General features: G+C 47.7%; 1 protein-coding gene across 1 annotated transcript; it reads right to left on the bottom strand.

The window, feature by feature from the left end:
* Positions 1–3325: 3325 nt before the first annotated feature.
* Positions 3326–9115, bottom strand: LOC118723139 (antizyme inhibitor 2-like; the record flags this gene model as incomplete). The annotated part of the gene is made up of 6 exons (XM_036445183.1): positions 3326–3462; positions 4505–4567; positions 4854–5071; positions 5950–6050; positions 8199–8346; positions 8906–9115. Coding segments are annotated over 5 exons (702 nt in total), but the record flags the coding sequence as incomplete, so codon positions are not given.
* Between the last annotated feature and the right edge of the window lie 6805 nt (positions 9116–15920).

Here is a 15920-nt window from a genome sequence, read left to right on the forward strand (position 1 = left end):
AAAGTGGATGAGAATTCCTCTGTAGTCCTTTTCAACAACGTGTTATTGGCCCCAGGCCCATTTACCTAAGCAAACCAGGTTCTCTTTGGGTACAACACTCATAAATGACCAATAGGTGGCAGCAGGATACTATGGATGAATCATGACAAAGCCTGGGCCACCTAGACTCTAGCACAAAATACCTAAAATTCAATCTCCCAACAGCCAAGTTGGTTCATTTTCACCATCTGAAGTGCAAGACTTTCTTCAACACCATGCACATGCTCCTGATACCCAAAAGGAAGGACACCGAATTCAACTCCAGCTCAGCCACTTACTGGCTGGCCCAGGTAATTGCCTTCTATGAAGTGTGTGTGTGTGTGTGTGTGTGTGTGTGTGTGTGTGTGTCATTATGAACTCACAGGGTCATTATGAGAATCCAGCAGACAAAGAATGTGGAAGGACAGCATGTGGGGGTCAAAAAAAAAGGGTTTGAGGACTGCAGGGTGCTTGAAGCTCTGGGGAAGCCATGGGTGGAGCTTACACTTGCTGAGCCCCCCATGAACTCTTCACACTCCAAGCAGTCTCCTCCCTCTTTACTTTCCCTGCCCCTTCCCATTCCGCACCTGCACTCTGCAGCTGAACATGGTTGAAGAAGAAACAACACGTGACCAGCCTCACTCAAAACTGACATCCTCAAACCAGAAGGGGGTACCTGAGCTGGCAATGGGATTCTGTTTCACTGGTCTCTTCAGTCTCTCACTCTTGTGATTTTCCCCATCTTTGGGAAAACAAGCCTTTCTTCAAAACACAAGACCTCCTCCCCCTTGGCCATGATCTTCTTTCTCCTTTCACTGAGAAGAGAAACAATCAAGAAGAGAATCTCACATTGTCTTACCAACCTGTGCCCTTAGTGTGCGCTGCCTTCTTCTTGTACCAGGAGGCACGGTCCCAGCTCCCGTCTAGGGCACACCCCTCACACACAGGACACTAACCCCTCCCACCCACCCAAGGATTTTGCTCTTGGGACTCTTTCCTCTCATCTGTGCCTTTATTATTCACTCTATTAATCAGTCCATGATCTACAGACAAGATATAATCTTCTCTTAAACACTCATGACCCTTCAGGAACATCTTCCAGTCACCCTCCTTGTTTCCTGCATCCCTCTGCAGCACAGCTCCCTGGGAGAGGAGCCCAATTCCACACGCTCCTCCCCTCCCCAACATCCTCTCTGGACTCTACTGCACCAACCTCCCTTGGCATTAAGCATGAAACCTCAAGGTGAAGATCACCAATGGCCTCTGCTTTCCCAATTCCATTCTCAGCCCTCACCCCACCCAAGTTCAGTTGAAGGTTTCTTTCTTCTTAAAGAGTTTCTTCTCTTTGTTTTCATGACTTGTATCTTCTCTATGGACGCTCACTTCCTGGCTGAGTTGGGCAGCCCTGGAGATTTAAGGTCCATCCAGTGGGATGACACCCATGTCCATGCCTCTCTCCCATGTCCATAACTCTCTCCCATGTCCATGCATCTCTCCCATGTCCATGCCTCTCTCCCATGTCCATGACTCTCTCCCATGTTCATGCCTCTCTCCCATGTTCATGTCTCTCTCCCATGTTCATGTCTCTCTCCCATGTTCATGTCTCTCTCCCATGTTCATGTCTCTCTCCCATGTCCATATCTGACCTCTGCCCTGAATTCACGTGCTCACATCTGACTCCATTTGGCAGTTGAATAAGCTTCTCAAATCTCCCTGTCCAAACTGAGCTCTTGACTTGAACCCCCTAAGCTGTTTCTCCCCTCATCCCCAGAATCCCCATTTGTGGATTGCTCTGACCAAAAGCCATGGAGTCCTTGCTGACTCCACTCTGCCCATAAGCCATATCTAACTCCTCAGCTAATTCTCCTGACTCGACCTTTACGGCCTGTTTTGAGCCTGGTCCTTCTTACTACCCAAACTATGACCACCCAGCATTTGTTGGGGGGGGGGGGGGGTGGAGGAAGAATTGGAAGGAGCCCCTCAAGTTTTCTGCATTCTCTCACTGCACCCACCTGCTCAAACCTTCCAGGGCCTTCCCTCCCACTCAGAACAGTGAAAACCCTGACTCACCAGGAGGTCTGAGCTCCTGGACCCTCCTCCTTCCTTATCTCCCCAAACCTCCTCTCACTCACTCTGCTCACCCACACAGGACCCCTTGCCTTCTTTGGGCTTTCTGTTTTTAATGTTGGCACTCTCTGACCCAGCTAACCCTCAGAGATATTCCCTGGCCCTCCACCTAAAATAGCACCAACCTCTATTCTTTCCTATCCCTTTGCCTTATTTTAATTTTTCTTCACAACATTTGTTGTTTCCACTTCATTTTATCACTTATTTATATGTTTTCTTCTGCCTGCCCCCTCTCCCCCCAGCAAATCTGGAAGGTAAGCTCCTAGGCCTAGAACAGGGGCAGACACAGAGTAGTGCTGCACCCTGTTCATTGGGTTCATGATGACTTGTAGGAGAGCCGACACACAATGAAGACACTATACAAGAAAAATGAATTTTGAAGGCATGGGGGGCTAGTTGGCAACTCTTTCCAGAAGAGGGTCCACAAGTTTGGGTCCTGCCTGCTTTTTATTCAGTTTGGTTACTCATTTGCCCCTTAGCAATGCACATAGGCAGAGCAGATAGAATCAAAGGTAAAGTTTAATAAACTATGTAAAGATTATCAGTCAGGAAATCACCTTGAGCCATCGCAATCACAGCAGGAGCAATCCCATGCTGATTTCAGCCCTGCTGAGATCAAGGCCCATTGGCCTTCAAATGCCTCTTTTGCACTTTCATGTTAATGCTGCTATGCGTTGGCCTCCAGCAGAGTAGGACATCACATTTTATTTTGTGAATAGATGGACAGTTGGATGGATGGATGAATGGATGGATAGATGGACAAATGGATGGACAGTTGGGTGGATGGATGAATGGATGGATAGATGGACAAATGGATGGATGGATGGGGGTGTGGCTGGATCAATCAGAGGATGAATGGATGAATAGATTATAGATGAATGAATGGATGGACAAGTGGATGGATGGACGGATCAATGTTTAAATGGATGGGTATTTAAAGGATGGATGGACAGCTAAATTCCACAAGACAGCACTTACAGGGCAAAACATAAAACACATCAACAGCTCTTGCATCTGAATAAAACTTTATGTTTACCTAAAGCCTACTCATATTTGTATTTCCAGACACCTCTGAGGGGGTAAGGGTGGATATGTCCATGCCAAATTTTTAGAGGCTGGGAGTGGAGGAATGAGTAGCACATGTTCTAAAGGCTGTGTGAGCCTTCTGGCTTCCTTAGGTGGCATCTGCAGCCATCCCTTCTCCTCAGATGACCGGGAAGAAATCTCTTCAGCCCACAGATGATAAAAGATTCCTCTGGTTGTGGCTGAGTGGAGGCAGCAGCAAGATTGATGGATGGGAAGAACCATTTGCAGAAGCTGTGGATCAAAGAAGTCTCATCAGGTGGAGTTTAAAAGAACACTGGACACAGGTGGGTGGCTTTAGCTTCTGAGACCCACTCCACCTTTGCTTGCTGCAGATCTATGATGGATCATCATAATATGACCCTATCCCTGTCTCTGCAAACATCCTTCCCTGTAGGACCCATTCTCTTTTAGAGCTTAGAACTTCTTAAATATTGTTTTTAAAGTTTTAGTGTGCCTGGGAGACACACACTAGCATCTGCCCAACATTAGAGTTGGCTGTATCCACACTTTGTCCATCCAACCTCCCAGCGTAGGGGCTTCTTAATGCTAAGGACAGATGGGGCATCCACGTGGCAGGCCCATTAGCTGTGTGGCCAGTTGCTGTGCATCCTCCCTGAAGATGGGAGTGGTCTCTGAGCAGGAAGGGTCCAGGATGAGGACCAGCCAGAGTTAGACCCTGGAAGTGAAGAGACCTTGAAAGAGGACGTGCATTAGGTGGCTTAATCCCCTCAACAACCTTTCGAGGAGGGTACTCAGGTCACTCCACAGATGGAGAGACTGAGGTTCTGAGACTGGGGGAGCCTGGATTCAGTCCAGGCCTATTTGACTCCAAAGCCAGTGTGCTCACCACTGGTGTGTGTGTGTGTGTGTGGGGGGGGGTTACATAGGTCATGTAAATCATTCAGGAACAATGCAGGCTCACGGACTGATTGAAAAGTAGCCATTCCAGGATATGGCCTTCAGGGGAGTGGGTGTTGTAATAACACTAGTTTCTCAGCCAACCCAATCCCAAGGCCTAGAGTATTAAGAGCAGGAAGTGTGTGGTTGACTGTCCAGAGGGACTAGGCTGGAATTCAGATGGACTCTGGGTGGGGTTGAAGGGGACACACACACACACACACACACACACACACACACACACATTTTTAAACCTGAAAAGATGCCTCATCATTTCAAAGACACCCAAACCTCTGCTTCCCTGTGTTATTCTCCCCCATCCCCTATTGCACCCCCACCTCCACCTCCACCCCCAAGCCGTCCCACGTGGACACACCGAGGTATCTGGAGCCGCTTCAAGCTGCATGTCCCAGCTTAAGATGCTGTCTCCAGCAGGTTCCTGTGGAGAGGTTGTACTGGTAAAGGAGTGTTCTAGAGCCATCTTCACCACCTCGGGGAGTGAACCCTAGGTTGGGCAGACAAGGGGCCTTTTGGCAGAGCCTGGTAGGGAGCCTGAGGCTGGTAGGGAAGGAACATCTAATGAGGGAACCAGAGAACAGCCAAAAAAGATCAGAGCAGAGTGGGGGTTTGGCCATGGATAGGGTCAGCTGGGGCCATAGTGCTGCCTGCTTCCTGGAGCAAGCTCAAATCCCCATGAGAACCCCCATCTTGTCCCACTCAGATACCTGAGCTCAGGTCCCACGATGTAGCAGATGGAGGCAGGCAGGAAGCCATTGAAGGTGGAGCTCAGGGCTGCACTATAGGCGCCCATGGAGGGGAAGATGAGCCAGTCACCCACGTCCAGCTCAGGCAGCTGCACTTCCTCGTTGAAGAGCTTGTCAAAGGCAGTGCACGTGGGACCATAAAGGATGCAGGGGAAGAGGGGCGGCTTTGAGCAGAGCTCCTGCAGGGACACGGGGGTGGGAATCAGAGGAGGAAGAGCTCCTGCCCCCACCACCCTCACAGCCCATGCCCTCGGCCAGCAGAGCACCCCCAGGCACAGCAAGGACACAGGCCGTCACCCACACCAACCAGTCCCTATGTGCCAGGCACTGCTCCTGACCGAGCTCATGGAGCTTAGAATCACTCAAGTGACACATTCTAGCCCTGCCAAATCTCAAGGCAAGACACAGGGGGCCTGTTTCCCATCTTTAAAAGCAAGAGGTTTAAGTCATTAATCACTCAAAATATGGTGTCAAACTCAGCTGCACATTTGAGCCACATTGGAGGAGTTTTAACCAAGGATTGATGCCACGTCCCAACCCATGAGAGGCCTGATTTCAATTGTCTGGCCTTCGCCAACCATCGGGGTCCTTCCTAGATGAGTCTATTGTCAAGCAAGTTGGAGACCCTCCATTTCCTAGGACTACTGCATCCCCAACGTTCAAAGATTCTGGTAACACACACACACACACACACACACACACACACACACACACACACGGCATACAGAGAGATCACATGGAAACCCAGAAGCAAACCAATGTGCTTATACACCAACACAGGATCACGTACCTGTCCACCACCTACCTGTACAGGTGTCAGTCAGCATGCTCATACACAAAAATGCACACACACAGCAGTGCACATGCAAATGCAAACAGGCTTGCGTGTTCACATCTTTGTACACGCATGTGGTATGACAATCTGCAAAGCCATGCGTACTCTAAGGCCCTGCCCCCTTGCACCTCGCAGAGGGGTCCCTGCCTCACAGGGAAAGGGGCTGAACTTAACTGCTCTCGGGGTCCGGGAGGTGCCAGAGCCACACCAGGGTCCCCTTACCTTCACCACCGTTGGCACCCTGGGGTAAGGCTCCCTGAGTAAATCGCGAAAGGTGCCATGGTGGCCGTCGCTGAGATAGTACAGCAGTTTCCGGTGGCCTCCTGGGAGAGGGGAAAAGACAGGACTGTGCTCAGCCTGGTCTCATCACTGATGGTCAACACTGAGTCCAACACTGGCCCAGACCCTCTGCCCAGCACGGGATTACCCTGTGCCCTGCTTCAGAGCCTCCCCAGATCCCCTCCCCAGATTCAGGCCTGCTCTCTGAGCTCCCACAGCTCCTTGGCACCACCTGCACCTCATCAGAGTGCTGCGGCTGCTATTGCCACTAATAATGACTGTACAAGTAACCAGGCATTGTTGCAACCTGTCTGCACGTATCAAATCATTTCATTCTCCTCACGACACTCTTGAGTAGGGACAGAGAACACTACTGTACATTTGAGGAAACTGAGTCTTGCCTGAAGTTGCACAGGACAATGTGGCAGGGCTGGGATTCGTCCCCATAACAGGGCCCGGCTCTCACAGTCAGAGAGCAGCGTCATGGTCGCCTACTTCCCTTTAAATACTCTGCCTCTGTTGATGCCTCATGACTACATGGTGGCTGCTCCCCAGCTCCACCACACACCCACGTACATTGAGCTGATGCTCACCAACAGCCCCAGATCCTAGGACATGAACTCCTACCAGCCAGTTTCTGAACAGCAAATCCTAGTCTGTCCTTAGACATTAATTTTCTTAATCTTTCCACTGGTTTCCGTGGGTACTGGGGCCATTCCAAGCACTTGAGCATTTAGATACCCAGATCTTTCTCATTATTAGTTTCCTCTCCCTGGGTCTCCCCCCGACCCCTCCACCCCTACACTTCTCCCTGGTGTGAGTCACTCCTGTCCTCTGCTCTCTCAACTGCCAGCACTGACTCTGCCTTCTGCACCCATGGCCCCACTTGACCCTAAGCCAGTTGGTCATGGGTTAGTCATGGCAGCCCTGAGGCTGGGCGCTCACTCGGCTGGCATGTCTGCAAATACAAGGGCACCAGCCTCTCAGTCGGACGGACCTGGCACCGCTGTGCACGAACTAGCTTTGCTGCCTCAGACAATCACTTCCTCTCTCTGAGCCTCAAGATCTCTGCCAGGAAAATGGGAATGACCCCAGACTGCCTCACAGGAGGGCTGAGCAGAAATTGGGTAAAACAGTAATTTCTCACATAATAGATCCTTAATCACTGGCAGCTCATGCTATTGTGAAGACAAACATAGTAAGCCATAATATGTATATATCAGGCCTCTGTTAAATGATGACTGAAATCATATCCCCAAACCCCAATATTCTCTAATGAGACCTTTTGTGCCTTTAGGATGACAAAGATGTGGGTAGGGCATTGTCTAAAGGATAAGGAAACAGATTAAAATGAATTAGAGCCCAGCTGGCATGGCTCAGTTGTTGAGCCTGAACCTATGACCACAAAAGGTCATGGTTCAATTCCTGGTCAGGGCACATGCTCAAGTTGCAAACTCGATCCCCAGTGGGGGATGTGCAGGAGTCAGCCAGTTAGTGGTTCTCCCTCATCATTGATTTTCTGTCTCTCTCTACCTCTCCCTTCCTCTCTGAAATCAATAAAAATATTTAAAACATAAAATAGATATTATTTAGAAATATTATATGATGGTCATAAAATTTCAGAGTAAAGGGCACTAACCCAGAGGGTGAGTCTATTCTAGCTCATCATGAACTTGAGTTTCTACTTAGTCCCTTTGTGAGGACAGCAACACCACCTGACTCTGTCCCCCACATGACAAACAATCAAAAACCCTCCTGAGATGGTGACCTCCATATCATTTACAGTTACCCTACAAATGTCAGTTACCCTACAAATGTCACCCTTAACTCCAGGCCATGATACCGACAATATTTCCTTCATGTATGTGCTGTAAAATTAGTATTTAATGACTGTATCTTTTTGTTATAAAACTACATGCCTGTTAGAAAATGTCGGCTTGGGAACAGTGAGGTGCACACAGGGAGTGGAGGCTGTGCCCTCAGACTTCCCCTCCAGGCACAGGGAGAACAGACCCCATGCCTCCCTCCAGGTCGTCTGAGAACAGCACAATAATGTTACTGACAGGTTCTGTCCTGTAGCTAAATCACAGCATCTGTTCCCCAAATGTGGAACTCAGACCCTCTGCTCCTCCTTCCCCGAGGCCTGGGGACCGCTGGACAGAGTGCTCCCAGCCCAGTCCGGGCCCACCCACCAGGCTGCAGCACAGCCTTCTTGGCGATGATGTTGACCGCGGCCACGCAGACAGATGCCGCATAGAAGCAGCCGGGCTCCGCAATGACTTCAATGCCGGCTCCCTCGGGGAAGTCCTGGGCCAGGGCAGCATTGATCGCTCTCGCCATCTGTGGGGACAGACCCGAGGCCTGGGAGGCCAGTTCCTATGTGGGGCCTTTCCCTGCATCTTCTCTCTTCATTCCCCTGACAGCTCTGTGGGAAGGTGTCAGCATCCCCTTGAGCAGGGGAGGAAACAGGTGAAACTGTGGCCCAGAGGGGAGGGGTGCCTGAGGGCACAAGCCTAGTGACCAGGCTGCAGCACCATGTGGTCTGACTGGGAATCATTAAAATCATTACGCGATCAGCAAAGGGGAACTGCCCCCTGGGTGTGGGGGACACAGTAAGTATACCGCTATTTTACTAGGGGTGGTAACCAACACGTCTAAAGAAGGCACAGAACTGCATGCACACATGCACACACACACACACACACACACACACACACACGTATACACACTTGTATATGCACACAGGCCATGCATGTAGAGTCAGAGACCTCTCAACCAACACAAAGCCCAGCTGCATGCAGCCACATGTCTGAGTGCCAAGAGCTCCATGTGCACTAACAGACACTCTGTGCAATGAACCCAGGCTGGGACCCCAGACGCCCTCTCCTCCTCCCCTTACCTCCTCAAACTCCGGCTCAGAGCCCTCCACTCCAGGGAAGCCCCCTCCAATGTCCAGGAGGCTCATGTCATGCCCGACCCCACGGCCCATCTCGAACACGCGCCGGCAGTCGGCGATGGCCTGTGTGAAGCTGTGGGGATCCCGGCAGCCGGAGCCCACGTGGAAGCTGAGCACAGGCGCAGAGACAGGGCAGGAACATACGAGGAAACACAAGTGTCAACAGGAAGAGGCGCACACCGGGAAACAGCCACACAGGCACAGTGTGAACCAGACAGACACAGACACGGAGACACGTGTGACTACATGGAGCTCGTGGGCACCCACAGAAACCACAGCCTTGGCTGTGCACATGGGGACCCCAGAGACAGACACCCTATGACAGTCTGTGAGTTGGGACTCTTGTTGTTGTGCGGCATTCACCTCTCTTAGGCACCCGTCTCAAAGCCTTCTTTTCTTCTCCTCCTTGTGATGCATGTGATCTGAACCCCAAATCTCAAACCACCCACCTGGGAGGGCAGAGGACCCAATCGGGGGCAGGTGGGGTGAGGTGAGGGAGGACGCTCCTCTGGTGCAACATTCAAGGGGACACCAAAGCACTAAGCAATCAACAGAAGTAACCTTCACGCAATACACACATATATTAGAGACAGAGCAAGAGCGAGTGTGTGAGAGAGACCTCCAATGGTTGCCTCCTGCACACACCCCATCAAGAGATAGAAAGCACTGATGCAAAAATAGCCATGATGAATAAAATACAAAAACTTTATCCCTAGCAGGTTTGGCTCAGTGGATAGTGTCAGCCTTCGAACTGAAGGGTTCTAGGTTCATTTCCAGTCAAGGGCACAAGCCCAGGTTGTGAGCTCGATCCCCAGTGGGGGACTTGCAGGAAGCAACCAATCCATGATTCTTCATCATCATAGATTTTTTTTCTTTCCCCCTCTTCCTTCCTCTCTGAAATCAATAAAAATATATTAAAAACAAACAAACAAATCTTTAAATAAAGATAGGATTAATTAAGAGTAATTGGACCCAGAAGGAAAAAGAAAAGTCAGGAGAGAAACCAAGATGGCAGCATAGATAAACACCTGAACTGCTGCCCTCCACAACAATTTTAAAACTACAACTAAAAGACAGAACGGACATCACCCAGAACCACAGGAAAGCTGGCTAGTGGAAATTCTACAACTAGAAGAAAAGAGGAAACCACACGGAGAATCAGAGCTGCAAAGGACTGAGATACAGAGGCATACACGTGGAGAGGAAGGGCGGCTGAGTGCCTGGCTGGCATTCTCTGACGCGAGAAGGAAGGAAACCCACGATTGCACTGAACCCCAGTTCTGGGCGAAATGCCATAGACCCAGGCTCAGACGGGGAATCTGGACTGTCAGGTAGAGAGAAAGGCACACAGAGACTTAGAGAGGAAGCTGCTGTGGGCAGGGGTCTGGAGGCGTGAGCGCATGAGTGCGTGCATGACTGACTGCTGAGGTTGCTTCTAGCTTTCCCTATTGGAAGGGAGTTGGAAGCTCCTGACTGCACTGAACCCCAGTTCTGGGTGAGCCTGGGGGAATCTGGACTGTCAGGCAGAAACTCAGGGGAGCTGAGGAAGGCAGAGGTCTGGAGGCATGAGCAAGGGCAGGGCTGACAGAAGTCAAGACTGTCTGGTCAGCTCTGAGTCTCTGCCCCATCCAAGCTGAGCACAGAGGCTTTGTAATTTTGCAAGTCTAGTCCTATAAGGTTGTCTCCAGCACAAGTCTCCTGGCATATTTTAAATAAATAAATAAAATTAAAATAAATGAACAAGAAATCTAATGAACAGAATAAATGGATGAATTAAATAGAACCAGAGGCATGGAAACATGGAATAGACAGATAAATCCCATTAGAAAGCAGGGAGAGGGGGTGGGAAGAGGTAACTAAAAAACTTATATGCATATATGCATTACCTGAGGACACAAACAATAGAGTGGTAAAAGCCTTGGCAGGGTAAGAATAGCATGGAGGGGCTAATGGGAGAAAAGAGGGAGACCTCTGTAATACTCTTGACAATAAAGATTTTTTTAAAAAAAGAACTCATATAACTATAATAGTTTATGATGATGATGATGTTAGTATTATAAGGAACTTAGAAATCACCTACACCAGCAATTTTTAAACTTTTTGCCATTAAAACTAAAATATGGACCCCACAGTGGATATTTGTCCTGTCTTGGGGCTGCCCAGCATCTATGAACACTCATTCCCCTTCCCTCCCCTCTGCCATGGGCAAGCAAGAAATGGGCCTTCTCAGACTCCTTTGTAGCACGGATGTGTGAGGATGTGACCTGGGCTTTATCAGATTCATTTGCCAGCATGAGGATCAGCTGGTTATAAAAGTGACTGCAGCAGCATGTGGGTCATGGTGAAATAGTAGTTAATATAATTATTACTGTTTTCATCTGGAATAATCAGATCTAGAAAATCAGGCTTTGGGGACCAAATGTTTGCTGACATAGAATGGCAGGAAAAGCATGTATTGGGGTGGAGTGACATCTAAATGTAAGAGAGAATTTAGAAGAATAAAAGAATAAGCTCACAGTTATATTTATTGGCACAAGACATTCTCAGAGAACCAGGAACTATCTATGACTGAACTCTGAGGAATCCCTCACCTCTTGCAGCTGAAGAGATAAAGAAGCCAATAACTAAAACTAAAATCAAAACTTAAGAATATAAGTTGCGAGAAAAACCAAGATAGCGGCATAGGTAAATGCCTAACTGCAGCCTCGCACAACAATTTCAAAAAAATACAACTAAAATACAAAATGGACATTATCCAGAACTACAGGAAAGTTGACTGACTGGAAATTCTACAACTAGAAGGAAAGAGAAAACCAGAAGGAAAATCAGAGGAGCTGTAAAAATCTGAGGTATGGAGACTCGGTGCACGCATGGGGAGAGGACGGAGCCAGAGAGGAGGGGCAGCTGAGTGCCTGGCTGGCGTTCCCTAGCGGAAAGGAGATAAAAGCTTTGGACTGTGCTAAACCCCAATTCCGACTGCACTGAACCCCAGTCCTGGGTGAGACCCTGGGGTCCCAGGTTCATACAGAGGGAATCTGGGCTGTAAGGCAGAAGCTCAGGGGAGTGGCAAAAGGCAGAGCCCCGAGTCGCGCACATTTCGCGCAGAGGACAGAGTGTTGATTGAGTCGCTGGATTGCCCTAGATGGAAGGAGACATAAGCTCTGGACTGCTCTTAACCCCACTTCCAACTGCACTGAACCCCAGTTGCAGGCTCGTTGGGGGAGAGACTAGACTGTCTGGTAGTGGGTGAAACTCTAGGGCACTTTTCTTTCAGAGGTGCTTGCAGTGAGTACCAAAGGACACTGAGGAACACTGAGACTTAAGAATCTCATAGGGCAGGGCTGACAGGAAGCCAAGGCTGTAGGCTCCACCCTGAAACTCTGCCCCATCCAAGCCGAGCACAGAGGCTTTTGCAATTTTCCAAGTCTAGTCGAACAAGGCTGTCTCCCGGCATAGACATAGTTGATCCTCACAGTCAATTGGCCTGGAGGTCAGTTCCCCCCAGTGTTATCAACAACAATCAAGACTTAACTACAACGAGGGTGTACACACAGTCCACAAAGGGGTGCACCAATAGTGTCCACCTCAGGTAACTGGTAGGCTGATCCATTGAGCCATATAGGACACCTTAGCACACAAAGCCACTCTACCAACCCAGGAAAGCCAAGAAAATGCCAAGACAAGGAAACAGATAACAAACAAAAGAAATGGAGGACAACAAGCTACTGGATATAGAGTTCAAAACCACAGTTATAAGGTTTTTCAAAAATTTCCTAGAAAAGGCCAATAAAATAAACAAGACCTATGAGGATATGAAAAGGGATCAACTAGAAATAAAGAATACATTGTTTGAAATAAAAAATATTATACAGAGTCCTAAAAACAGACTGGAAGATCGCAAGAATCAAGTCAAAGATTTGGAACATAAAGAGCCAGAAGACACTCCTCCACAGAAGCAAGAAGACAAGAGAATCCAGAAAGCTGAAGATAATGTAAGAAAATAAAGATAAAAAATTATCAGCAACAAATACATTACTATCAACAAGTGAATCTAAAAACCAAGGGAATTAAAAAAAATTGATGAACAATGTTAACTGTTGAATATAATAGAATCAGAGGTATGGAAGGGGAGTGAACTGACGATTCTCGGAGAAAAGGAGAGTGGGGGTGTGTGGGAAGAGACTGAACATAAACTATGCACCTATGTATGAGGACAATGGGGGGTGGGGAAAAGGCAGAGGGTGGGATGGGAACCTGGTGGAGGGGAGCAATGGAGGGGGGGGGGAAAATGAGGGACATTTGTAATAATATGAACAATAAAGATTTATTTTAAAAAAAAGAATATAAGTTGACATATTAAAATGCTGGTTAAACTACAGCCTTACTTCACACGTGTGTGTGTGCGCACACCACAAACCAAAGATATCAACAAGCACATGAAACGATACTCAACATCATTAATCATCAGAGAAATACAAAGGAACACCACCAAGAGATGCCAGTCATCCTCGCTAGCATGGCTAAGATGAAAGAGGCTGGCAATGCCAAGTGCTTTGGAAGATGTAGAGCAGCTCTAACTCCCATTCCTTCTGCCAAGACTACTGCAGAACCTCTTTGGTAGGATTTACTTAAGCTAAACACACACCTACCCTATGACTCAGCAATTCCACTCTCGGTATACTCCCAGAGAAGAAAGATATACACAACAAAAATATGTCCACCAAAGACATGTACAAATGTTCACAGCAAGTCTATGTACAATATCCCCAATTGGACACAATTCAGAAGTCCTTCAACCATAGAAATAATAAATACATATCCATTTCATGAAATACTACATAGCAATGAAAAAAGACCTAATTGAAAAAAAAAAAAAAAAGAGAGAGAGAGAAAAAAAGAAGAAAAAAAGTGAATCTCACATACCTAATGTTGAGCAAAAAAAGCCAGGCCCAAAATAATGACACATACATAAATATTTTAAGACTCAATTGATATGAAATTCAAACACAAGATAAGTAATCTATGCTGACAGTACTCAGAAGAGTTGAGATTTCCGTGTAGCTGCCAGTGACTGCGAGAGGTTGTGAGGGAGCCTCTGGGTGCTGGAAGTGTTCTATATCTTATAATCTTCATCTATATCTTATATATACATAATCTTCATCTTTTTACATATACATACATGCATATGTATATAATCTGTATTCACACACAAACACACACACACACACACACACACACATATAGTCACACAGCTGTATACTTACTGAAATTACATAGCTATAGTAGGCCTCTGATCTCATGAGAAAGTTGAAGGATTGACATTGAAAGACAGCATCCTAAGAATTGTAATAAAGAGATATGGTGCTGAAACCGGTTTGGCTCAATAGATAGAGTGTTGGCCTGTGGACTCAAGGGTCCAGGATTCAATTCCGGTCAAGGGCATGTACCTTGGTTGCAGGCACACACCCATTAGGGAGTGTGAAGGAGGCAGCTGATCAATGTTACTCTCTCATCGATGTTTCTAACTTTCTATCCCTCTCCCTTCCTCTCTGTAAATATCAATAAAATATATATATATATTTTTAAAAAGACATATGGGAAGATTTAGAAGTATCTTAAACCCACAGACCCATTATGAATCCCTTGTCAGCACAAGTAACCTTCAGTCCTGGACTGATGAGACTGTTCCCTACTGTCTAAAGATCCCTATCATAAACTTGTCTAGGGTGCAAGCAATAGTCACTCTCTTCATAGACCATCCCCCATTGCCTCAGGGTCTTTAACAGAACCCCCAGAGCACCCACTTACCAAGTCAGACCCTAGGAAGGAAAACTGATATGCCAATATAATCTACAGGTTTTACCCACTTCACATGAAGAAAACCTATACAATCTGTGTGGGAATGAACTCTGAGGTGTTAGACCTGGGAGGGAGGAACATCATTTAAGATCAGACCAAATTATTCATGAGTTCTTACCCATATACTGCCCTCTAAGCACGAGCTCAAACATCTGGAAGTGGTTCTAAATGTTTGTTCAGTCCATCACCTGAAACTAACCTCAGTGGCAGTGTGGGTAAATAAATGCCATAAATTCCCTCAACGTCTAGAGTAGGGGTGTCGAACTCAATCAGAGAAGGGGCCAAAATCTAAAATCCAGCCTAAATCGCGGGCCGAATGGTTTACTGAACAGTCATAAACTGTCATTGTGATGGAAACGCAGCGGAGTGCAGTGATGACAGCGCGGTGCGGGCCACATTGCAAGGCCTGGCGGGACGGATTTGGCCCGCGGGCCTTGTGTTTGACACATGTGGTCTAGAGGAAGGAACCCAGAGATTGAGAAAGAATACTCAAACAGCTCACTCACCACCTGACCTTGAAGGTCAAAAAAACACAGCTTCTCCAAAGACTGAGAATTCTATTGAGAATCACATCAGTGAAGGGAGCATCGGCATCTTCAAAAAGCACTGTGTCAGCCAGAGATAAAGAGAAGGAAATCCTGCCCTTGCAATGGACGCTCTGTTTTCAACGGGAAAGATGAGGTCCTGGAGCATCACAGAGGCCAAGTAGCAGTACTCCCCCCAGAGCTGATGTGGTTAGCACAGTGGACAGCAGGGCCTGGTGGGACCAGAATGGCCCCGTGTGCAGGGATGGACAGTGTGGTTCGTGGGCCCTGGGCCCCCTAAGACAACAGGAGTTCCGCCGACTGCGGAACTGATCTGTTTAACACAACAGGTACCTTTCAAAATAGGCAAGGACAAGAAAAATATTTCTTATAGTCATACCACAGGAAGGAGTGACAACAGATATAACCCAAATTGTGATAAACTATATAGGAAAGACTGAATCGACAGATATAAAAGAACTGAAGTTCCTATTGAAAGCAGTAAGCCATGAAATAGCACCACAGACCTGTTATCTGGAAACAGTGAGGTAAACACCACAGGGGCCCTGACAGAG

This window comes from Pipistrellus kuhlii, unplaced genomic scaffold (genome assembly GCF_014108245.1).
Source record: "Pipistrellus kuhlii isolate mPipKuh1 unplaced genomic scaffold, mPipKuh1.p scaffold_m20_p_2, whole genome shotgun sequence".
In the NCBI taxonomy this organism is placed as follows: Eukaryota; Metazoa; Chordata; class Mammalia; order Chiroptera; family Vespertilionidae; genus Pipistrellus; species Pipistrellus kuhlii.